The 25987-nt window shown below is 38.0% G+C and overlaps 1 protein-coding gene across 31 annotated transcripts in view; it reads left to right on the top strand.

Moving 5' to 3' along the window:
• Nucleotides 1-22825, top strand: part of RNF38 (ring finger protein 38) — a 121747-nt gene extending 98922 nt beyond the window's left edge. For 28 of the 31 annotated variants that reach the window (XM_024995812.2, XM_024995811.2, XM_059889141.1 and 25 more), the window contains 8 exons: nucleotides 3698-3865; nucleotides 5085-5255; nucleotides 7474-7635; nucleotides 7958-8064; nucleotides 9365-9449; nucleotides 14426-14547; nucleotides 18010-18109; nucleotides 19393-22825. In XM_024995812.2, coding sequence (XP_024851580.2) covers nucleotides 3698-3865; nucleotides 5085-5255; nucleotides 7474-7635; nucleotides 7958-8064; nucleotides 9365-9449; nucleotides 14426-14547; nucleotides 18010-18109; nucleotides 19393-19455 — 978 coding nt within the window. In that variant the 3' untranslated portion in view covers nucleotides 19456-22825. The remainder of the gene's footprint in view (nucleotides 1-3697; nucleotides 3866-5084; nucleotides 5256-7473; nucleotides 7636-7957; nucleotides 8065-9364; nucleotides 9450-14425; nucleotides 14548-18009; nucleotides 18110-19392) is intronic. The other 3 variants (NM_001034581.2, XM_059889142.1, XM_024995813.2) reach the window with 3 other exon arrangements.
• The last annotated feature ends 3162 nt before the right edge of the window (nucleotides 22826-25987 follow it).

Genomic DNA, 25987 nt, shown 5'->3' with positions numbered 1-25987 from the left:
GATTGAGGATAACCACTCCCAGAGTTTGCTCAGTTTCATGTCCATTGAATTGATGATGCCATCCAACCATCTCATCCTCTGTTACCTCCTTCTCCTTCTCCTCCTGCCTTCAGTCTTTTCCAGTGGGTCGGGTCTTCACATCAGGTGGCCAAAGTGTTGGAGCTTCAGCTTCAGCAGAATAAAAGTAACTGGCACCAAATGTAATTTGCAGTCAAATTCACATCAACTGTGAAGTTACTCAAAGTATTTGGGACTGCAGGGGCCTAGAAAACATGCATATTCTCTTTGGAGGATGAAATCTTCATTCTAGTTTTCAGAGAATTTCCTCAACTAAATTTTCAAGGACAGTAAGCAGGAAACAAAGTTAACCAAATACATGAGGAAAGAAAGACTGTAAATGAAAACCAATAGAAATAGATCCACACTGAGTTCACATAACATTTCAAGCAACATAATTAATGGTAAAACTTAAAGAGTGCTTTCTTGCTGATAGCTGGACTAAGCCAGGGTGATGACTATCACTGCATCTATTCAGTATCCTGGAATCTAAGCCAGAACTGGGGGCTTCCCAGGTGGTAAAGAATCCACCTGCAATGCAGAAGACGTGGGTTCGATCCCTGGGTCAGGAAGATGCCCTAGAGAAAGGGAATGGCAACCCATTCGAGTATTCTTGCCTGGGAAATCCCATGGACAGAGGAGCCTGGCAGGCTACAGTCCATGGGGTTGTGAAAGAGTCAGACCTGACTAAACAACAACAGGCCAGGACTGATGATAGAGGGTAAGAATAAGAAAAGAGCAAATAGCGTCATAAGTAATTGCAGATGAGATAATCATACAGGTAGAAAATCCCAGATTATTAAAGCAACAATACAGCAAATCAGTTGTGTTTCTTTATACTAGTCAGCATAATTAAAAAAAAAAAACCATACATTGAGCATGTTTGAAATTCTCCATATTGAATATGCAAAGAAGAAAGTACAACTGAAATCAGAATAACATGAAGGAAGTTAAGGGTCTTAACAAAAGATGTTCAAGTCCTTTTTGATTACAAAACTGTCTAAATAGATACTTGGCTTGAAAGATCCAAACCTGTAAAAACTGTCTGCTTTCAGAACTCACATACATAGAATTAGTGTATTCCAAGTAAATTTCCAGTAAGTTTTTGGTGTAACTTGAGAAACTGATTCTGCGATTTCTACAGCATTTTAAAGGACCAGGGATTATCTAGAGCAGGGAAAAGCAAACTACTGCTGGCTGTTTTTCGTAGAGTTCTGTTGGAATACAGCTAAGCTTGTTTGCTCATCTGTCATTTGTGGGTGCTTTGTGCAGGGACCAGGATGGCCCACAAACTTAAAATACTTAATTTTCTGGCCCTCAGTGAAATAGCTGGCCAACTGACACTTTGGTCTCGGGTCTCTGAGGCCAGGTGGTTCTCAAAGTATGTCTTGAATTAGCTAATCAGCAGCAGCAGCACCTGGACATTTATTAAAAATGCAGATTCTCAAAACTATACACTAGATTTATCAGGTGTGGGACCCAACAATGTGTTTTAAGCCAATTAAGAGAACTTTTGGTGTATAATTCTGAAGTAGAGCAAGTTGGGCAGAGTAGCTCTTCTAATTATTAGGACTAATTATAAAGCTGTATGAAGGCATTTTTGCCAGAATAATTAAGAAATTTGGTATGGAAATAGACAAAAATAACCTATCAGCAATATAACAAAGCCTCCAAACTTACAAAAGAATTTTGAGTAATAAATTCAGTAAAGTAGTATTTATGAAGAAACCTAATTTCTTGGAGGTATAGTACTATAGTAGTGATCATGTAGTGACATGACAAAAAGACTGAATATAAAATTGTTCTTTGTAAAATAACATTTAGTACAGTTAATATAAATTAGGATTCCAGTGGATTCTGAAACTGAATAAAATTATTTGAGGTTATTTACATAAGAATAAATGTATAAAAAATGGCCCAAAAATAAAATGAGAAGAAAGTATGATAATGAGAAGAACTTGTCTTACTAGATACTGACTTTTCTAGTAAGAGACTATAATTGAGACAACACAAATTTGGCACAAAATAGATCTAGGTATGTTTGGGAAGTTACTGAATAGAAAGAGGTAATTCAGTTTAGAGGAAAGGGGAATGTTGATTTACCATTAAATAAAAGATTTATCAAAAGAGAAATCATAGACTGAGAAAATATTACATGTGTCTCTAAGTAAAAAGCCAAACTATAAGTTAATATGAATGGACAGCCTTATAGAAAGTGGGCAGTGAACACAGGATATAGATTATTTACATAAAAGGAAATCTAGATGATTAATAAGCATATTAAAAGATGTTCAACCTCTCTAATCTGAGAAATATAAATTTAAAGTAAATCCGGTAGATACTGGTTTTTCCCCCTTCCCCCATTGTAGTATTTGTATATAACAAGCAAGCATGCTTATTATGCAAATATTGTACATCTGCCTTGAGTGGAGGTGCTGAGAGTCTTGTTACTACCATTGGGATTGTGATTTAATCCATCCAGACTTTTGCTAAAGTTTAAAATACATTCACCCCTTTACCCAGTAATCCCTGTGAAATAAATGAAACTAATGTGTAAGGATATATGTTCAGTGATGTTTTTTATGGCTGTTATTTGTATTGGTAAAAGGTGATACAACTTAAAGTCCTTTAGTATATGAATGATAGGATTGTGTTAAAGTGATGACTGTATTTGAAATATCTTGTTAGTGTCAAAAAGAATGAGATGGCTTTAATTTCTTTAAAGAGATATCTACAATATTAATTGGAAAAAGTAAGTTGCAGGGTAATATTTCTGTTAAGAACAAAAACAAGCATGACAATAGTTCATGCATATGTTTATATGCTCATGGAGAATGATACAGGAGGACATATTTTTAAATGTCATTTGCTTCCAGATAGATAGGATGGGAATAAAACTGACCAGGGGAGAAGGGAATTATTTATTTTTTTTAAAATGCTACTTAACGTTTCACTGCTGCTGCTACTGCTAAGTCGCTTCAGTCGTGTCTGACTCTGTGCGACCCCGTAGACCGGCAGCCCAACAAACTCCCCCGTCCTTGGGATGCTCCAGGCAAGAACACTGGAGTGGGTTGCCATTTCCTTCTCCAATGCGTGAAAGTGAAGTCGCTCAGTCGTGTCCAACTCTTAGCGACCCCATGGACTGCAGCCTACTGGGCTCCTCCATCCATGAGATTTTCCAGGCAAGAGTACTGGAGTGGGGTGCCATTGCCTTCTCCGTTTCACTAGTTGGATTAAACAAATGGTTTTTTCCCTCCTGTTGAATGTGAGCAGGTTATTAGCAGACATGTTTCTTTTTTTCAGATTTCCTCCTTAGAAAAGTTTTCTGCTCTGTAGAGCAGGCTTGAAGAGTTAATATAGCAGTTCATTATCTCCTGGACTTTACAAGTTTTTTTGAGTGAAGAGTCAGGCCCAGTTCAATGTATATCATATACTGCTCTTGAAACAGCTTTTCTCTACAGTAACAAGAATATTTTGGTTGAAACTGTTGCAGAAGTACATTGTGAACAATCTTTGCAGCTAAGAATAGAATCAATAAATGCCCAGATTTTAATTTTTAATAATTGATGTTTTATCCAAACTGTTAAAAGTTTATCCAAACTCACACTCACATCTTTCTGTTCTGTTTCTTTTCTAATAGCTCCATCAGGGCACCGTCCCTGTTTCTTACACAGTAACAACAGTGGCACCACATGGGATTCCCCTCTGCACAGGCCAGCACATCCCTGCTTGCAGTACACAACAGGTCCCAGGATGCTCTGTGGTTTTCAGTGGACAGCACCTCCCTGTCTGTAGTGTGCCTCCTCCAGTAAGTCTGTGCAGTACTTCTATAGAGTGGCGAAATATGTTATATAAACAAAACACAAGAGACTTGGAGCTTTTCACTTTCAAGTAAAAAAATGCAGTTTTATTGCAACAGAAATCTCAGTTGCACCTATACAGTAACAGTAAAGTAGAATTAGCTTTAAAACTTCATATGTTTTTACGTTAATTAAATTACACATATTTTAACATTCTTTGAAGGTCAAAGCATGTTCCTTCACATGTCTGCACTGTTTATAATTAAACCTTAATAAAGATTGTCCTTCAGGTTTTAACTTAGGATATTGAACTGATTAGTAATTAAGTCTCAGAGAATTTGGTGATCAACATTAATAGTCTCAACACTTGCTGGGTTTTTAATAGGCACTTTGAGTTGCTTAGACTTACTTATTCCATACTATAGGAAGCCTGTGATGAAAATAGTACCCTCATTTTCTAAATGATGAAATTGAAAATGGTGTGCTTAATATCATAGAAGCAATTAGCATGCGAAAACAGGAGTTCATACTCCTTTGCCTCTTATACTTTGTCCTTTACCAGCCCCTAGTTCAGCCCCCTTATTTGAAAAATAGGTTGCTGAAAACCAGAGAATTTAAATGACTTGTCTAAGGTCAATAAAGTCTTCAAAGTAAAGCACTTTGCTAAATCTTATTAAAATCCTAATAATCCTGTCTGAATTTGAGATTAAAACAAACACATACATACAAGTACTAACACCAATTTAACAGATTAATTTACCCATGCATGGTTTCTCATTAATAGATTATAGAACCAATGTGCTAAATTAGCAAACTAAAATATTGAGAGATCATAAAGCATTTAGTTGTGAATTGGGCTCTTAGAAATAAAAAAAATTACAAGATTGAAAAGGACAGCTTCTTGGAAAGCAGTACTGTCTGCTACATTTTAAGCCAAGTGGGAAGAGATTCCTTCTCTGTGGCACTTTCCCTTCATTTTCATAGGTATTACAAAAGCTTAAGTAAAAGATAGGTGTTTTGACTGATTTATAAGAGCTATGTAAAATCCAGAATAATTACTAGTTACAATTTATTGTACTAATGCAAAAATGCATAAGTATCTTATTGTTACTATAGGTTATTAAGACATTTTTATGATTCTGGGAGTAACATTTCAATCTGATTGTATAGTTTTTTTTTTAATTAATATATTCTGATACTCTCAACAAAAAATGATTTCTCTTACAGATGCTTCAAGCATGTTCTGTTCAGCACTTACCAGTACCGTATGCTGCATTTCCACCCCTTATTTCCAGTGATCCGTTTATTTTACATCCTCCCCATCTTTCTCCCCATCATCCTCCTCATTTGCCACCTCCAAGCCAGTTTGTCCCTTTCCAAACACAGCAGTCACGATCGGTAGGTATCTCTTCTGTCTTTAACTTTTACAGAATGTTTAGACGTAAAAGACAGATTAATTTAGTAGATGTTTAAGTTGTTATCATTTAAAAATTGTAACTATGACACTTTGCTGGTTCTTAAAAGAACTAAGAACCCCCACACATAGAAATATATATAAGCAATAATTGTACCTACAGTTACTTGGTTTATTAAGTTTTTCTAGTTATTTTATATGAAACTTGTCTAATCAAATTTATTCTTTTGTATCTGCAATCCTTTGGAAATTGAATCTGGAAAAAAAAAAACACAGTTCTAGTTTTTCCTTTCATACGTTTCTAAAATGGGAAAATGAAAATATTATAAAAATGTTTATACTTGTTAGAATAATATTTATATTCATTTAGGCAAGTAAGTAATCCTTTGAACCTCAATTGTTTTTTTCCAAAGGGTGGTTTTATGCTGTGTTCTGATGAAAAGTAGATGAGATACTCTGTTAGCATAGTTCACTCTGTCCTGGAGCTGGAATATAGCTGAGAGGCATAATATTTCCAGGGGCTGGAGGGATCAGTGCGGGAAAACACACAGGAAGAAGGCCCCATTGTTTTCTAGACAGGCCAAGTTGAACATCTGAACCATGATTAAAGGAGAATAAGGGAAAGAACATATGGAAATGCTTTGAGTGGAAATGGTCTTGTGAATGGAGCTTGATGGTTTACCCTAACAGAGCCTGACCATGCTTTACTTAGGATTTATACACCATGCTTAGTCTCAGGAAGAGGTGAGATACGAGCTTACCTGGCTGCTTTCCTGAAAATTAGAAGCCAATTATGACAGAAGTTTGGCTAATCTGAAAAGTTGAAACTACTCCCACAAGAAAATCTTTTATTAGAATCAGAACAGGATTCATGCCAGGATGTTCCTTAGGAAGCTTCCAGTACCTGGGAATTCAAGGTTAAAACTAAATTTAGCCATCATACAAGCATACATAACTTTCCACAGTAACTGTTAGCAGTTACTTGTATTTGAATAATGTGTTGCTGTTCTCTTAACTGTGGGAAGAAGTTAGACTAACATTTGTTCCCAAGAGATCAGATTGAAAGCATCAGCCCCAGAATGTGTACACAGATGTTCATAGCAACATTATTCCTAATAGCCATAAGTGGAAACATTCCAGATGTCCATTAACTGATGAGTGGATAAACAAGGCATGGTATATGTATCCAGTAGATGATTATTCAACTCCAAAAAGAACAAAGTACTAATATACAGACTACAAGATGGATGAACCTTGAAACCATGCTAAGTGAAAGAAGCCAGATACAAGGGCCACATCCTGTGTGATTCCATATATATGAGATGTCCAAAATAAGTGTATAGAAATATAAAGTACATTAGCAGTTGTCTAGAACTTGGGAATGTCTGAGGGAAATTAGACAGTGGTGATGATTGTACAACTCTTGTGAATATACTAAAATCCACTGAATTGTACCCCTTAGCAGGGTGAATTTTATAGTATGTGAATTTTATCTCAAGCTATTTTTTTATAAAAGATTGGGGGGAGGGGGCAACATAGGCTATGTGCTTTGCAAAGCACTGTGTGCTTTCTGAACATTGTCTTGGTGTTCAAATCACACTTCGGAAGTAGGCTATGAACATGTCAGTTCTACAGATGACAGTATTAAGGTTCAGATTAAGTAATTTCTATAAGAGCCACAGGGCTCATTATTTACAGCACCAAGAGTTTGTCTAATGCCAAAGCCCGTAAGCTTTCTACTATAAAATAACTGCCTGCTGTGTTCTATAGTATTTAGCCCTAGTTCTCATTTACAGTATACACCATCTTTGATTTCGTCTGTTAAAAGGTTGTGTCTGAAATTGATGTAGTTCAGTGTGCCATGACTTAAGTAACTTCAACTTTCGTGTAACTGGCTTACTACATGACTTTTTGTCTTTCTTTATATCATTTTTAAGGGAAAGTTCAAATAGTGAAAGATATGTATCATTTAGTGAATAGTGGAAATGTGTAATAACATGCTTGAGAGATCTTCTTATTGAAATTCAGTTAAAGGCAGTATTACTGTAGGCTGTATGTCCACATGTATGAATTTAGATTGATGTGAACATCAGGAAATGCATGACCCAAAAGATACCTTTGGGTTTTTTGAATTTTGTTATACAGCACAGTCTATCTATCTAAACACTGGAAGTATATTAGTTTGCTTTTTCCCCCCCTCAGCCTCTGCAAAGGATAGAAAACGAAGTGGAACTCTTAGGAGAACATCTTCCTGTGGGAGGTTTTACTTACCCTCCATCTGCCCATCCCCCGACATTACCTCCATCAGCTCCTTTGCAGTTCCTAACACATGATCCTTTGCATCAGGAGGTTTCGTATGGAGTAGTAAGTTTTCATTCGTTGTTATTAATTTATTGCTCGCTTTGGTAACTAACTTGTTTTGAGTTCTGCTTCAGTATAATTCTACATGTTTCGAATTTTAAATGTATTCTTGCAGTCAGTTGGAAAATTGTGTTTAGAAGCACACCTAAGAGTATTCTTGTTTTAAACTAGTTGCTGCACCTTTGTTAACATTTAAGAAATACTAAATACCCTTGAACAATAAATAACTTTCTAGGTTTTTAAAAAAGAAGAGACTTTATTTAACACCTTAAAAAGTTGTGGATGTGGAATGATGTTAAATTGTCTTAACATTTTTTCTCTACAGCCTTATCCTCCATTTATGCCTCGGAGGCTCACAGGACGCAGTAGATACCGATCCCAGCAGCCCATACCACCACCCCCTTACCATCCCAGCTTACTACCATATGTGTTGTAAGTTCTGTCTTATTCTTTATTGAGTTCTGAATTTTGACACCCTTGAGATACTCTTCCCTTTATGAACAATTTTATATGTCTTAGATACTTGTTTTTATTTGATGTTAAGAGGGGGTGGGGGACCATTTAAGGCTGAAAGAGAAGAGCAAGGACAGGGGAGAAGTGGGGCAGGGGTACACCAGAAGTTAGGTAGAGAAGCTTAAATGGGTTGCCTCTTTCACAGCAGGCGTCACTCGCCACCTTCCATGGTTATCTAGCATTTAATGCTGCCACTTCTCTCAAGGGAAGCGAGAGAGAAAAGTTATATCTGTGCCTTAGAAATACTCTGCTAGGATTAGATTTGTAACAGAAACACCCATAGGTTAAACATCATAGTTCTTTTTATCTTTCTCGTGCAGTGAAGCCTAGAATTAGGTGATTCAGACATGGTCTGTTAACTCCATAACTCTGAAGAATGGGTCTACCATCCTCAAAATTTTATGGTTTCCTCTGCATGATATAAGATGACTTCTCAGGCTCTGGCCGTCACATCCACATTCTAGCTAGCAAAAATGAAACTGAATCTCTCTGCCTACCTGCTTCCTCTCAAGGATAATTACTAGAAGTTGCATGTATGATTCCTGCCGACATGTATAACTCCTGTTGGTTAGAATCTAGACCCATGTCTGTAAGTACTTCTAGAAAGGCTAGGGAATGTTGTTTTTATACCAGACGGCTATGTGCCTATATCATACTATTTTGAAAATTGTAGCTTTATTATCTTAAAATCAGATACTATAAATCTCCTAATTTTGTTCTTAAACTGATTTTATTTAAAGTCTTTTGCATGTCCATATAAATTTTAAAATCAGCAAATCAGTTTCTACTTTAAAAAAGCTGGAATTTGGTAGGGATTACGTGAGGTAGGGATTATGTGAAATCCATAGATGAGTTTTGGAAGAGAATTGACATCTTTAACAATATTGAATCTTCTGACCTACTTATATGGTATATTTCTCTGTCTATTACCTTTTCAAATTTATCCTAGCAGTATTTTTACAGTTTTTATTTTACAGGTCTTGCACATGTTTTGTTAAATTCATCTGTAATACTTCATGTTTTTTTATGCTGTTGCAAATGATATTCTTTTAATGTCAGTTTTTAATTGTTTATTGCTAGTAAAATCAGTTTCTTTAAAGGGTTGTCACTGATCAACATTCATTCTTTATCCCTGTAGCACTGGCCATGTTCTTCTCATCCTGTTCACTGATACAATGCATTAATGTATCAATCCTTGTGTTGGTTATTTTCACTGCAGATCAATGCTTCCAGTGCCACCTGCAGTGGGCCCAACTTTCAGCTTTGAATTGGATGTGGAAGATGGAGAAGTAGAAAATTACGAGGTTAGTAGATGAACTGTGAGTTGATTTGGGGAACTTTGTATGCATAAAAATACTGTACTACTCAACTCATTCATCTAATTAAACACTAGGTAAATCCATTGTATATTTCAAGATACAGATATATCAAAAATTATTTCAACATGTGCCACATAGTTATGATAACAAGATAGACTGGTGTTCTCTATTAGAATTACATACACTTCCTGTGAGAGAATGTAAATGAGAAAATGATGAATTAAGATCAGATATTCTGAAAACATTTTGCGGCCGCAGAAGTGTAAAGAGTCAGTTCCTGAGGGATGGGAAAGCTTTTTCATGCCTAAGATTGAGGCAGGGAAATGCTGGATATTCTTGAGGAAGAACATAATATCTAGCTAAAGTGAGAGGAGAACCTAGAGATTTGATTGAAAAACTCAACTGGTTGTATTTGAGTGCCCTGTGCTTGCCCTGGTACAGAATGAACATAATTTTGAATATTGTGGGAGGAACGAACCACTAAATATTTTGGTGTTTATCGATCAGATTGCTATCTTAAAGAGTCAGAATTAGTAGCATGAAGAAATAGATGAAGTGGTTCAGAGTTGGTGGCAGGGTAACCAATTTTTACCAGACAGTAAATTATAAAACCATGCAAGTTCTGAACTATGAAAACTTGAAGTAGAAAAGAATACACTTTGACAAACATTTTAACACTAGAATCAACAGGATTTGATCATTGAATGGTTTATGGTAGTGTCAGGGTTGTGAGTGGGAGGGTTCCAAGAGAAGATGCTCTGCAAAAGGACTGCAATAGCTTGTGAGGAGGGCTGCCTCCAAGATGTCAGGGCAAATAGATAATACCACTTAATTTAGATGATGTTGACATTGCTGTATTATTTGAGGTTTGGAGTAGAGTGGACAGTTAAAGGGTTGGGAGACATATTTGGATTTGGAAATGTTGAATGTGAGTGACTGACTTTGTTTTGGTACTGCTGGCTGGCTGCTGCTTACCCCAGCCTCACTTAGTCTCTATACAACATAAATATTGGAACAGGTTTTTTGTTATTTGTTTTTAGGTAAATGGAATCTGGGTACAGAGAGGAAAGACACACATAGTCTTACAGCATCCCTCCCCCCTTTTTAATGCATGTGGAAGAAATCAGGCCAAATGCTGTATTCTTTTGTCATTTTTAAAATGCTGTTATGTTACTTTCTGCATGTACAGTCATATTGCAGTGTCCTTTGGATTCCAGTCTCAGATCTCTTGAGAAATGGGCTATAATAATTTTATGTTTCTACACTGTTTATGCTAGTTTTGAACAGAGTAGTAAGAAAAGGAGTTGGTTATCCTTTAGGCATTTTGTACTAAAATTATCATAAGTCATATTGCTGAAAGCAAGACAGCTCTCTGTTAAACAGATCATATACATATCAGTGGTAAAAACAGTGATACCATCCCAGTAAAAGAAAAATATTTTGTGTTTGGCGTTAGAGTCTCTTTCTAAATTATATTTGGGGTTGACATGTTTAATCTTCTGCAAAATTGTACTTTAATCCAGTCAAGAAAGTATTTGCTATTTGTGGTTTTATCATAGTGTGCATGCCTCCAGTACTCCCTATTCCAGAGTACTCATCATTTTTTGAGTCTCTCCTGTACATCCTTGCTTCAGTGCCTTTACTTCCCTTGGTTCTTCTTAAGAACTTTGCCCACTTCTTACACATGGCTGTCTTTCAAGACCCAACTAATGCTGCCTCTGTGAAAGGCAGTTCTGGTCTATTCCCAGGTCTGTATGAGTCTTTCTCCTTTTTGCCCTCATAGGTGTTATACAACTATGCATAATTATTATGTCCTGCCTTCAGTTGTCTTGCCTTCTGATCATGTAGATTTGTTAAGGGCTCAATATCATTTTACTCTCCATCCAATAAGGCCTTAACATAGTAGTCAATAAATTGTATTAGTTGACCTAAGTATCCTATAGAATATAAAATAGAGGTATAAAAGATATATCACCTGTATCATAAATTTTACAGTTAATTATAGTCAGCATTGATAAAATTTAACAAGTTACCATCTATTTAGCATTTAGAGACACTGGGGGGCATGCATGGGGAATGGGGAAAGAGTCTTTTAGGTGACCCATTTCTCCAAGTAAGGCTGTACCAGAAGTAGCAACAGTTACCACAGCATTGATTATTGAGTCTATGGAAAGTTAAACTTATTCCTCTCGTTGTCCATCAATGTTTCTTTGTTACCTATTCTCTTAACCAGTGGTAGCCTTAAAAAAGGGGGTGGGGGGCAAGCGACCTGTACATGGCTGCCTGATTGTAGAAAGCAAACGAACAGTTAGAACTATGGAAAACCAGGAAAATGGAGGGACTAGGGTAAAATCACGGAGAAGGCAATGGCACCCCACTCCAGTACTCTTGCCTGGAAAATCCCATGGACGGAGGAGCCTGGTAGGCTGCAGTCCATGGGGTCGAGAAGAGTCGGACACGACTGAGCGACTTCACTTTCACTTTTCACCTTCATGCATTGGTGGCAACCTGCTCCAGTGTTCCTGCCTGGAGAATCCCAGGGATGGTGGAGCCTGGTGGGCTGCCGTCTGTGGGGTCACACAGAGTCGGACACGACTGAAGCGACTTAGCAGCAGCAGCAGCAGGGTAAAATCAATAAATATAATAGCTACAATGTGTTGAAACTTACCACCTGAGTTAAAATCCATGAGTTCATGAGTGATACTTCAAAAAAAAAAACAATAGAAAATAAATTTGTTGGTCTTATCCTTCCACTTTCATATAAATTATGCAACTAAGTATAGTTTGATATGAGGCAGTTGATCAATATAAAAAGCATTTTATCTAATAAATAAAGAATAATAGAATATTACAATTTTTAATGAATTAATGGATCCTAGGCAGTGTTCCATCAGTGCTAACATAAAAACAAGACATGCTGAGCAGTATGATGGAAATAGTAAAACCTTCCAAATTACAGGAAGTAGAGACTACTTGATCTGCCTCTTGAGAAACCTATATGCAGGACAGGAAGCAACAGTTAGAACTGGACATGGAACAACAGACTGGTTCCAAATAGGAAAAGGAGTACGTCAAAGCTGTATATTGTCACCCTGCTTATTTAACTTCTATGCAGAGTACATCATGAGAAACACTGGACTGGAAGAAACACAAGCTAGAATCAAGATTGCAGGGAGAAATATCAATAACCTCAGATATGCAGATGACACCACCCTTATGGCAGAAAGTGAAGAGGAACTAAAAAGCCTCTTGATGAAAGTGAAAGTGGAGAGTGAAAAAGTTGGCTTAAAGCTCAACATTCAGAAAACAAAGATCATGGCATCCGGTCCCATCACTTCATGGGAAATAGATGGGGAAACAGTGGAAAAGTGTCAGACTTTATTTTTTTGGACTCCAAAATCACTGCAGATGATGACTGCAGCCATGAAATTAAAAGATGCTTACTCCTTGGAAGGAAGGTTATGACCAACCTAGATAGCATATTCAAAAGCAGAGACATTACTTTGCCAACAAAGGTTCATCTAGTCAAAGCTGTGGTTTTTCCTGTGGTCATGTATGGATGTGAGAGTTGGACTGTGAAGAAGGCTGAGCGCCAAAGAATTGATGCTTTTGAACTGTGGTGCTAGAGAAACTCTTGAGAGTCCCTTGGACTGCAAGGAGATCCAACCAGTCCATTCTGAAGGGGGAGATCAGCCCTGGGATTTCTTTGGAAGGAATGATGCTAAAGCTGAAACTCCAGTACTTTGGCCACCTCATGCGAAGAGTTGACTCACTGGAAAAGACTCTGATGCTGGGAGGGATTGGGGGCAGGAGAAGAAGGGGACGACAGAGGATGAGATGGCTGGATGGCATCACTGACTCGATGGACGTGAGTCTCAGTGAACTCCGGGAGTTGGTGATGGACAGGGAGGCCTGGCATGCTGTGATTCATGGGGTCGCAAAGAGTCGGACACGACTGAGCGACTGAACTGAACTGAACTGAGAGGGGACAGGGAATGTATTAAACCACAGGAATCGGTGTGGGGAGGTTCAGTCAGCAAAATTCAGACTGGGAACTTTTACAGGTGGTTGACTTGGTTTCTTTAACAAATAGAAGAGTAAAAATACATACTTGAGACATCAGGCAGTGGTAACATGGTTTATTTGGATCCTAATTTGAACGAACTATTTCAAAGAGTATTGAAAATAATTGAAACAATCAAAGATATTTAACATTAAGGAATTACTAGTTTGGAGAGTGTAATGTTCTGTTGTTACATTTTAAATAATCTTTTAGTTTTTAAAGTGCTGGTGGTTCTCAACCTGGGGATAGTTTTATCCCTTAAAAGGTATTTAGCAAAGTCTGGAGATAACTTTTGTATAGACCAACGCACATGGGCTAAGTTGCTTCAGTCATATCTGACTCTTTTCGATCCTCCTCGCCAGGCTCCTCAGTCCGTGGGATTCTCCAGGCAAGAATACTGGAGTGGATTGCCATTCCCTTCTCCAGGGGATCTTCCACATCCAGGGATTTGAATCTGCGGCTCCTGCATTGCAGGCAGATTCTTCAGTGCTGAGCCATTGCAGATGTTGTAGAGACCAGGGTTACTGCTAAACATTGTGCAGTGCATAGGACAACCCCCTACAACAAAACTTTACCCAAGCCTCAAGTGTCCAAAATGCTGAGGTTGACGGACTGCCTTAAACAGAAAAGCAGAACTATCTTACCAGTGAAATATCATGTTTTAGGTTTCTTTCAAAATAATGTGGATGTAGGAGTGGACAGTGAAAAATGAAATAAAATTAGCCATGAACTGTTGAGCATGGGTAATGGGCATATGGAAGTAATTTCTTTATACTATTTTTCTACTTTAGTATATATTTAAAATTTTTCCATAATAAAGCTAATTTTAAAAAATATATATGTTGGAATATAAAATTCAGAGAAGGATATGCAGATACATCTTTCTTTCCCTCTATAGGCCCTGTTAAACCTAGCAGAGCGACTGGGAGAGGCCAAGCCTCGAGGACTGACTAAAGCAGATATTGAACAACTTCCTTCTTACCGGTTCAATCCTAACAACCACCAGTCAGAACAGACTTTGTAAGTACATTTTTCTGACATCTTTCTGTATTAAATTTACTTTTCCACCTTCATGAAATAAAAGCTTGAAAGTCAAAGATAACTTGATGAAGGTAAGTAATGACCGTTTTCATAGTCTAGGCTTGTTCTGTCCAATAAGATAGCTGTTAAAGTTAAAATTTTTAGTTGCACTTGCCAGTGATGCTGTATCAAAAGATAGAGGTATATGGCATTTCTGTCACCTAAGAAGGTTCTAGACAGTGCTGTTCTGGATTTTTATGAGCCTAGAAATCTTACGGTTTTTAACTCTAGAATGTTTTATATTAAATCGAAAAGTCTCATACCTGTAAAATTTGAGGGGTTTACCTAAAGATTCTGCTTATTATAGCATCTTTCTTAATAGCAACTCTACTGAGATATAGTTCACATTTAAAGTGTACAATCCAGTGGTTTTTAAGTATATTAATAAGAGTTTTGCAACCATCATCACAGTCAAATTAATATCATTTTCATCACCCCCAGTAGAAATACCTTATCAATTAATAGCCACTCCCCATTGCTCCCCAACCCTCCAAAGCCCTGACTCAGGCCCCCACTAATTTACTTTTATCTCCATAGATTGGCCTGTTCTGGACATTTCATGTAAATGGAACCAATATAACAAGGGGTCTTTTGGGTCTGGCTTCCTTGATTTAGCATAATGTTCTCAAGGACCACCATATTGTAGCTTGTATCATTTCATTCCTAATGGGCCACACCATTTTACATTCTCACCAGCAGTGTACAGAAGTTTCCTTTTCTCCCCATCCTCACCAGTGCTTGTTATTGTCTGTCTTTTGATTCTAGCAGCCCTAGTGGGAATGAAGTGTTATCTCTTGAGGTTTTGGATTTCATTTTCCAGCTGGGCTAGTGATGTTGAGCTCTTACTATGCTTACTGGCCATTTATGTATCTTCTTTGGAGAAATGTGTATTCACATTCTTTGTTTTTTAATTGGGTTGCTTTTATTGAGTTGTAGGAGTTATTTATATTTTATATATATAGGTCCTTGTAAGACACATGATTTTCAAAAATATCTTTAATTCTATGAGTTAGTTGTCTTTTCACTTTAGATTTATAAAGCATCTTTAGTATCCCCCTTTATTTTAAAGGATAAAGTTCAATTTATCTGCCTTTTTTGGTTGTTGTTTCTTACGCTTTTGATATCATGCTTAAGAAACCATTGCCTATTTGAATGCAGAGTTCCAAAGAATAGCAAGGAGAGATAAGAAAGCCTTCCTCAGTGACCAATGCAAAGAAATAGAGGAAAACAACAGAATGGGGAAGACTAGAGATCGCGTCAAGAAAATTAGAGATACCAAGGGAAAATTTCATGCAAAGATGGGCTCAATAAAGGACAGAAATGGTAGGGACCTAACAGAAGCAGAAGATATCAAGAAGAGGTGGCAAGAATACACAGAAGAGCTGTACAAAAACGATCTTCACGACCCAGATAATCACAGTGGTGTGATCCCTGACCTAGAGCCAGACATCCTGGAATGTGAAGTCAAGTGGGCCTTAGGAAGCATCGCTACGAACAAAGCTAGTGGAGGTGATGGAATTCCAATTGAGCTATTTCAAATCTTAAAAGAAGATGGTGTGAAAGTGCTGCACTCAATATGCCAACAAATTTGGAAAACTCAGTAGTGGCCACAGGACTGGAAAAGGTCAGTTTTCATTCCAATCCCAAAGAAAGGCAATGCCAAAGAATGCTCAAACTACCGCACAATTGCATTCATCTCACGTGCTAGTAAAGTAATGCTCAAAATTCTCCAAGCCAGGCTTCAACAGTACATGAACCGTGAACTTCCAGATGTTCAAGCTGGATTTAAAAAAGGCAGAGGAACGAGAGATCAAATCGCCAACATCCGTTGGATCATTGAAAAAGCAAGAGAGTTCCAGAAAACCATTTACTTCTGCTTTATTGACTACACGAAAGCCTTTGACTGTGTGGATCACAACAAACTGTGTAAAATTCTTCAAGAGATGAGACTACCAGACCACCTGACCTGACCTGTCTCTTGATAAGTCTGTATGCAGGTCAGGAAGCAGCAGTTAGAACTGGACATGGAACAACAGACTGATTCCAAATCAGGAAAGGAGTATGTCAAAGCTGTATATTGTCACCCTGCTTATTTAACTTCTATGCAGAGTACATCTTGAGAAACGCTGGGCTGGATGAAGCACAAGCTGGAATCAAGATTGCCAGGAGAAATATCAATAACCCCAGATATGCTGATGACACCACCCTTACGGCAGAAAGTGAAGAAGAACTTAAAAAGCCTCTTGATGAAAGTGAAAGAGGAGAGTGAAAAAGTTGGCTTAAAGCTCAACATTCAGAAAATGAAGACCATGGTATCTGGTCCCATCATTTCATGGCAAATAGATGGGGAAACAGTGGAAACAGTAAGGGACTTTATTTGGGGGCCTCCAAAATCACTGCAGATGGTGACTGCAGCCATGAAATTAAAAGACGCTCGCTCCTTGGAAGAAAAGTTATGACCAACCTAGAAAGCTTATTAAAAAGCAGAGACATTACTTTGCCAACAAAGGTCCGTCTAGTCAAGGCTATGGTTTTTCCAGGAGTCATGTATGGATGTCAAAGTTGACCATAAAGAAGGCTGAGCACCGAAGAAGTGATGCTTTTGAACTGTGGTGTTGGAGAAGACTCTTTAGAGTCCCTTGGACAGCAAGGAGATCCAGCTAGTCCATCCTAAAGGAAATCAGTCCTGAATATTCATTGGAAGAACTGATGCTGAAGCTGAAACTCTAATACTTTAGCCAGCTGATGTGAAGAACTGACTCATTTGAAAAGACCCTGATCTGCGAAAGATTGAAGGCAGGAGGAGAAGGGGTCGACAGAAGATAAGATGGTTGGATGGCATCACCGACTCAATGGGCATGAGTTTGAGTAAACTCTGGGAGTTGGTGATGGACAGGGAGACCTGGTGTGCTGCAGTCCATGAGGTCACAAAGAGTTGGACACGACTGACTGAACTGAACTGAACTGCCTAGTCCAAGGTCATGAAGATCTACACTTGTATTTTCTTTAAGAGTTTAATAGTTTTTTGCTCTTATATTTAGTTTTTTCATTTTTTAGTTAATTTCATATACTGTGTGAGGTAGGAGTCCAACTACATTCTTTTGCATATGAATGTCCAGCTGTTTCAACACTGTTGAATATAATAGCATCTTCAGTATTAAGGCTGGCTTGGATGTTAAACCAGAAATTTTCTTGTTGATCTCTCACTAAGCAAAACAAAGCACTCTTACTAAATGTCTTAACATCATGCTTTTTTAAGGGTATTTGATAGATTATTTTAGTTTTAAAATTTACATGGTATTTTGATAAGTGAGATAGTAAATGGCTTTATGGTTTCGATAGTTGTAACAAAATAGAAACTACTTGGTTTTATGGTTAAACAATCTTTCTGGTTTATTTCAGGTGTGTAGTATGCATGTGTGATTTTGAGTCAAGGCAGCTACTTAGAGTTTTACCCTGTAACCATGAGTTCCATGCCAAGTGTGTCGACAAATGGCTTAAGGTAAAGTGATGGCATCTGAAGAGAATGACATTGAATTTTCTATTACTGACCATAGTCCATGGTTTGGTGGAGGTTGATTAAATTGAAACACAGCTTTCATAATTCTGACCATTTTCTCCTTTGTGTATATGGGAGGGAAAATTCCAAAGACACAAATTCTGATAGTATGCCAGGGTGAAATTATTTCAGGGACTTCTTATTTTCTTCTACTTTTTTAATAGTAGGATAAAGGGACTTCACTGGCAGTCCAGGGTTAAGGACTGCCTTCCAGTGCAGGGGTCACAGGATCAATCCCTGGTTGGAGAGCTAAACACATGCTGTGGGGTGTAGCCCCCCCAATTTTTTTTAATAGTAGGATGAAAATGTGATACAGTAAAATAATTTAAGTTAACTTTAGGGTTGGTTTGTTTTAGATTATTCTGAGTAGGGGATGATAATACTGGCTTAGATAACTTGAAAATTGGAGAGGAAGACAGATAAGTTAAAATAGAATCAGTCTTCCATGTGAGCACAGATTAAGGGTACCCAGTTTTGTCCAAACTGAATCCTAAAGGTAAAGAATCTAAGCTTTTTAGAAAACGGAACTTATTATATATGCATAGCCATGACATGTGAGAACAGGATGACCAGAAAAGCATGTGTTCTGTGTGGCTGATGGCTAGAGTGTGAGGGAGAGTAGCGAGAAGGGGATTCAGAGGTAAAACCAGGAGTCAGCTTTTTGTGAAGTCACTGTGAAGTGTGCGAGAGTTTGGACTGGATCCTGAAAGCATGTTTTAGAAAGATCACGGCCACTCCTTGAAGAAGGTAATAGAGGAGGTTGATGAAATAAGGATGTACTGGGCAAGATGAAGAACAAATAGTAGAAGCTGGATGAAAAGAGTACTTGACTCGAGAGCTATCATAATATAGAAATGAGAGCATTTGATAAAAAATGCTTTGTAGAACATAAGAGAGCAGGTGTTGCTTATGTTTCTGATTTTAGCAGCACAACGAATGGTAATGCCATTTGTTGAGATGGAGTTTTAATTTTAAGCCAGTTATTACATTTGGCTGAAGTGGTGATGGATAGTCTTGTCTATGTTAAAACAAACCAAATAAAGAATTATTCATAGGCTATTGTTTTAGAGGTTTGTGGAGTATTTTTAAGAGATTAAATGATTGTACTTTCTTAAAGGAACAGAGAATGTAAAAACTATGTAGAAAGTAAAAATAGTTCTGTTTCTTTTAATATGTTTCACAGTGTAAGTCAAAATTCAGACAAGTGCTCTCTCTTTTGTTTTTAGGCAAATCGTACTTGCCCAATCTGCCGAGCTGATGCTTCAGAAGTGCATCGGGATTCAGAATGACCAACCTAAGAGCACAAATTTAGTTTGGGTGTTCCTCATCACATGTATATACGGACTATCCATTGAACTTAATCTGTGTGGCTTCCAGCCCTCCCTTTACCAAAAGGGTCAATGGACCTTTCTTTGCACTGTGTGACTTAATCAACTATAAAAGCTTACAATTAGTCTTCACAATTATGGGATTGTTATACTAACCGTGTGATTGGAACTCCAAAGACTTTTTCTTTAGCTTAATTTTGTGTGTGCACTAACATTCCCTGGTTTTTGTGTGATCATTCCGAGTGTTGCTGCAAGATTACAGTGGACGTGATCTTTTAGCATGTGCTTTCATTAAAAGTGGTAGCTCCAGATGATATAGCAATCTACCTTATATAGAGCCTTCAGAAACTGTGAGTGGCAATGAGTGCAGCGTATGACTGTTGATGGTAAATGTATCTGTGTGTGTGAGAGAGAGAATGTGTGAAACTACTTGTGTGAGGGCATGGTAGCTAACGTGTGTATGAGATCCTATATACCAGCATGTACCAAGAATGTGTGTGTAGTTTTAATTATGCTGCAATGTATAATCTGGTGTGTTATTTAAACAGCACTAGTACTGTACACTGGTTTCCCCCTTGTGTTTGCTGTTGCACACTGATTGCTAAGGGTGCATCAACGATAAGCATTGAATACTCCATCCCCTTCCCTCCCAGTGAATGGAATGAGAAAAGCCTTCTTCCTTTGCTTCAGGCAGCTGTCACCTTCTCTTCGTTGGTGGTCCCAACTGGGTCACTTAAGGAAAAAGTGTAATAGATTCTCACTCCATGAACCTGAAATTTTGATTTTTGTCGTGAAAAAGAAATTTTTAAATCTCCAACTTGCTGTTTCCAAAAAGAAGGTGCAATATCATACATCATCAGTTAGCAATATTAGCATTTCAATCAGTGATTTGAATGTTGATACTCTCTTGGTTTTCCTTTACATTTTCAGTAAGCTTCTTAGCCAGACGTGCTTGTGATTTTTTTTTTTCTTTTAATGTTTAGGTTTGTAGTCTATTCTGAAGATATTTGAGTAATATATTTCTAAGAATACCACTGGTCCCATGAAGTCTCACCTCTTCTAATTCCACCAGAAAAAAATCTGTTAACTCAGCTTGACTTCTGATATGTTATTTGTTCAAGCTCCCACAGGCAACAAAATTGTTTTAAGAAGACTATGTTTCTGTTCTGCCAAGCTCCAATTTTGAAAGTTGTCTAGTTCTTCTCCCCTCAGTAAACGTGCTTCTCATTGAAATCCTCATTTCCAGGGTGGATCAAGTGCTGTGACAGCTCGAGTTCCTTAGACCTGGTGTGCTTTGATGTTTTATCACTTTTCTTTTTTGTTGAATGAGAAAAAAATTAACAGGTGTCCAGAATACTTGCAGTATAAATGAAGATTTGATTTTTGTATAAAAAATAATGCTGTAAAACAGGAATTGACCTGCATTTAGTTGCTCTGAAAAGAATACATAGCTGTGTGGATTTCTTTGTTTTTTTAATAGGTTCCTTGAGCATAATTCAGATCGTTTCAAGTCATTTTTCTAGCAGTGTTTGAATTCCCCTCTCATTCTTCTAGTGTCTTCACCATTGTCTGCCTCTTCGTGCAGTTGCTGTCCTTCTTCTGGTTGCAGTGGCACAAGCTGCAGTTCTCCAGTCAGGACTGTGATGACTTGCTGCCAACCTCAGCTTTCGTTTGGCTGTGTCCGTTTTCTACTCAGACAGTGTTAACTACTTGTTACTGCCATGCTACTTGCCTTCCCTTGAAGACTATAAGCTTATCACAGCTTAGAGTTCAGTAAAGTCAATTCACACAGAAGCACAATTTTGCCCTTTTCCAGACACTGTTGCCTCTATCTAGTCCTACAAGTAGGATTTTGCATACTTTGTTTGCCCCTGTATTTGTCAGTGCATCAGAAATACATCTAAACAGTGGTGAAATGCACATGTTACTTTTAAATCATTAGAGTATTCCCTACCTGTTCCTAATGAATAAAGTGTGTTAAAGACCAAAATTACTGGTGTAATAATCAACTACATTACAAATCACGTATAGTTTAATCTTTATTTTTTTTAATTAAAAAAATCATGTTTAAAATGGCAAAAGCCCATCTTATACATAGACTCTTTTATATAGCTGCAAAAAATTTATATCTGTACAGATCTAACATAACATTACTACACTCAGTATTCATTTTATTGAAGCATGCAAGTAAAGCACTTTTTCTAATTTATATAGATACTTAATTAACAAGGCACACTGTACTAATGACTAGGAAAAGTAGCTCTTTCTTCCCTCTCTGGGATGATGAATTCTTGTCATACTACCCCTTTTCCATTAAATTTTTGAGAGGCCGTTGGCAATTTAGGAGGCAGCAGGGTCTATTTTGGTAAAATCCAGAATTGTTGCACTCTTGTGGCTGATCTCTCTTTGGGAATGTCTTTTCTTCGCATGGGGCTCTTAGAGATGTGTGCAGATTTGCTTATTAAGTAGTTAGTGTGTGTTAGGAGCGTACATGCATGTGTTCCAAACCAGCTCAACCTAGCCACATTTAGCAACCGTGTGGCTAGCAGAAGAGAAAGAACAGTTGATTTGTACCCAGCTGTTGACTCCTTAGGTGATGCACCAGATAGCAGGCAGATGTTGGTTTCTTGCCTTCTTCCCCTTTCCTCCTAAAACAATATTGGCTTTACCACCTTAACTCGGCTGTGTTTTTTTGTTTTCCTTTGCATGAAATACCACCTTTGTTGGTTTTTAGCACCCCCTCTTCCCCAAAAAGAAAAACAAAAACAAAAAACAAGGCCTCCAGGTATCAAGATCTCATTAGGATTTTCTGTCCTGAATTTTTTCAAGCAAAATCTAGAAAATGTGAAAGCCTATTTAGATTTTATACACTCTCTGAAATGTGATTTGTTAAGATTCTTATATTTGGGCCTCTTATAATATTTTAAATGAGATCTACCAACTCACTTACGAGAATATTTTTCACAGATATCTTTAGGCCTTTATTAGAAAGCTATTTTCCCCCTGTTGGTACATTTGGTTACCTCATTTTGCTGTTTGTTTCAGATTATGGAAAGCTCACAGGGGTGTATTTTGGAATCATTTGCTGAGTCATTTCCTCAAATCATACTCCATTGTATCAGTTAACATATAGTTTTAAATGTACGTATTATAAATATCTGTAACCAAATCATTTGAAGGCTTGATAAATTTTTAACAAAGTTTGTACATTTTTTATGAAAGTTACTAGTAATGCTTTACTAAGTAGTGCAATGAATTTTTATTTTTAATCCCTGTGCCCAATTTTGGAGTTGAGAGGGTTGTTGGTAATAAATGTATGATGTACACTTAAAACATTGGGTTGTGTTTGGTGTTACTGTGTTAGGTAGGGAAGGGTAGGGGTCATGTGTGTTTGGAGGGAGGGATGTAGGGGACTTCCAGCAGGAAAATAGAGCTCTTGAGCTCCGAGCAGCCAAACTTAACTTTGAGGAAGTAATTCAGATTTTGTTTCTGTGTTTGTGTAAACGACTTAGAAACATAAAACCAACTTGCTTTATAACTCGTGTGGCAGATACTTATATCTTCAAAAAGGCCAAGAAGATAGCTCGAGTGTAGGCACATGTACATGGTATGAGCTCATTGAACAGTAAAGTTACATTAAGTGGGTGCCTGGAGTTCTTTCTATTTGTGTCAACCATAAGATACAAAAGATAGTTGGGCAGATTGGTTCACGTTAGATATAGTATGTTATGTCTAACTTGTCCACATAATACGGAAAGAGGAGCTCATTTTCCATACATGTTTGTTGAATTGCTTTCTTTTGACTAAAAAAGGAAGAGAGTAAAGCCATCTACTTATATATTATTACATGCTGAAAGTGGAAATAGGATGAAAAAAATGAGGCTAAGTAATAGAACCCAATTCTCCCTCTTTCAGGAAGCAGTCCTTTGGCTCCAGTACTTCTTGACAGAAGCATTCAGAAAAGTGACCAATCAGGGTCACTGATTGTGTCCCTCAGTTTTCCAACATACTTGAAAGAATGTTTGCATTTGAACTGTGAATGTCTCAAAACTTGTTGTCTTATATTACCGAGGCATTTGCTGCTCAGTCAGTACCTGTGCATTCTCTCCCACCTCCCTACTTACTACTGTAGGCAGCGAGTCCCATGCGGCTGGTTCTGACCAAGGGACCATAAGGGTAGGCCATGCAGCGCTCTCTTCTGCCGTGGTGATGGCAGGCCTGGATCCTGAGTCACTGCCTGAAGAGCCACTGGATTCCACGGATTTTGTGTTAACAGTAAACTGAGGTCCTTAGACTACTCTTTGTCAGGACTTTGTCTTTGCCCATTTATTCCCCCCTTTCAAAAGACTTAAGTCTGTTTAGTCTTATTCTTACAACACTTTGCTAATACTAATCCTCAAGTGTACCAGTTAAACACGACTGACTACAGTTAACTTGCAAGGTCAGATTTGCACCACATGATAAAATTGTTCAGGTCATTACCAAGTATCTCAGGTCTCTGTGTGCTTCAGGCTAATGATAATGAAACATTACCTTTGATATCCCTAGACTTCTCAATGTTTTCATTGCATGCCTTAATATACTACAGTATGATTAGAAATATTTTACTGTTTGTATAGTTGAATGTAATTTATTTCTATATCAATACATAAATATGTAAAAAGCAGACTTAGTTTCTGTGAACATCATATATAGCTTCCCTGGCTAACATTTAAGAACAGAATTTCCTGTTTGTCAGTTTAATTCCCAAATTAAACATTTGTTTATAGCACCTTCCAGATTTGTACCTATTTAAAAGATTAACTTTCCAGTCAGAGAATTGGGCATTCTAAAAGAGCAACAAACTTTGAACCCATACAGAGTGTGTGGGGTAGACTCCTACAAAGATTGCTCTAAAGTGCACATGCTCTTAACCTTTTTCATGTGGTTCTTCTGCCTCCCAAACTGGCAGGAACTATAGGAATGAGAAAGATTGAAGGGGAAAAAAAGAACATAGTGACAGCCAGGGATACTGAATGTCACCTTGCAGTTTGGAAATGGGCTGTAGGGTCAGTATAGATGTTTCCTCACTACAAAGATGAGGAGAATTAACTCGGGATGAAGGAACCCACGTTCCCTTCAAACCTCTATTTCTTGGTCTACACGTGGAAACAAAGTTTAGTGGCTGGTCAACAAAAGGACCTACAGCCTACACCCAGCACCCTGCATTGTATACAGTCGACAATGTCACCAGCTGCCTCCCTTTCAGTGTTAGAATCCCCTTCCCACAACTCTTCTGTGATAGTAAACTTAAGAGATCCTAAGGCAGGCTCCCTCTTCCCACTACCCTAGCACCTTCAGGTTTAGATGAGAGTAAGTTTTATATTGGACTTCCCTGGTGGCTCAGACGATAAAGCGTCTGTCGTGCGGGAGACCTGGGTTTGATCCCTGGGTTGGGACGATCCCCTCGAGAAGAAAAGTTATCCATCCTTTTTGGTAGTAATAATAGACATTTCTGTAGTCAGTGTAAGCAATGTGGTATCCACATGTTTTAGTTGGTTCTTTTTCTCCCCTTTTACTCTTATATATGTTCATACTGAACTTCAGCTAAATTAGAAGACTATAATCTTAACTTCATTACCAAAACAAGGCCAGTCTTGCCAAGAGAAAATGGATCACTGTCTATGGCTATTCAGGCTTAGAATGTTTTAATTTCAGTAAGGAAGAGCATAGATTGCGTTTACTCTAATTCCAGAATATATAAAGGAAACTTGGATCCTCTGTCTAATCCAAGTTGCTAAATTTTAGTCAGGGAAGCAAATCAGAATGGAAAATTGAATTCAAGTTCAGTAAATTTGTTTCCCATGAGATAAGGAGAGATCCAAGTCCTTCCTAAGGAATGTTCACAGCACAAATGTGTAGGCCAGGGAGCCTTCAGAATCAGGAGTTCAAGTACTATATGTATTTGTTTCCTCTGAGTGCCTCAACAGATTACCACAAATTCAGTGATTGAGAGCAATTTTAATCTCTCAACTTCTGAAACAGAATTTCAAAATCATTGTTGCTTTTCGTTGAAGACTCTGGGTGAGAACCGTCCATGCCTCTGTCTCTTTGGAGTTCTTTGTCTCGGAGAAGGCAATGGCACCCCACTCCAGTACTCTTGCCTGGAAAATCCCATGGACAGAGGAGCCTGGTAGGCTGCAGTCCATGGGGTCACGAAGAGTCGGGACACGACTGATCGACTTCACTTTCACTTTTCACTTTCCTACATTGGAGAAGGAAATGGCAACCCACTCCAGTGTTCTTGCCTGGAGAATCCCAGGGACGGCGGAGCCTGGTGGGCTGCCGTCTATGGGGTCGCACAGAGCTGGACACGACTGAAGCGACTTAGCAGCAGCAGCAGACACAGAACTTCTACACATGAGTCTTCACATCTCCCTTGCATCTCTTATGTGTCTTCAACTGAACGGAAGTCCCCATTCCTCTGCATAAAAGCCAGCTATGGAGGTGCTTT

Source organism: Bos taurus, chromosome 8 (assembly GCF_002263795.3).
Source record: "Bos taurus isolate L1 Dominette 01449 registration number 42190680 breed Hereford chromosome 8, ARS-UCD2.0, whole genome shotgun sequence".
NCBI lineage: Eukaryota > Metazoa > Chordata > Mammalia > Artiodactyla > Bovidae > Bos > Bos taurus.
Note: the sequence above shows the minus strand (reverse complement) of the source record. Positions and strands in the feature narration are given on the sequence as shown.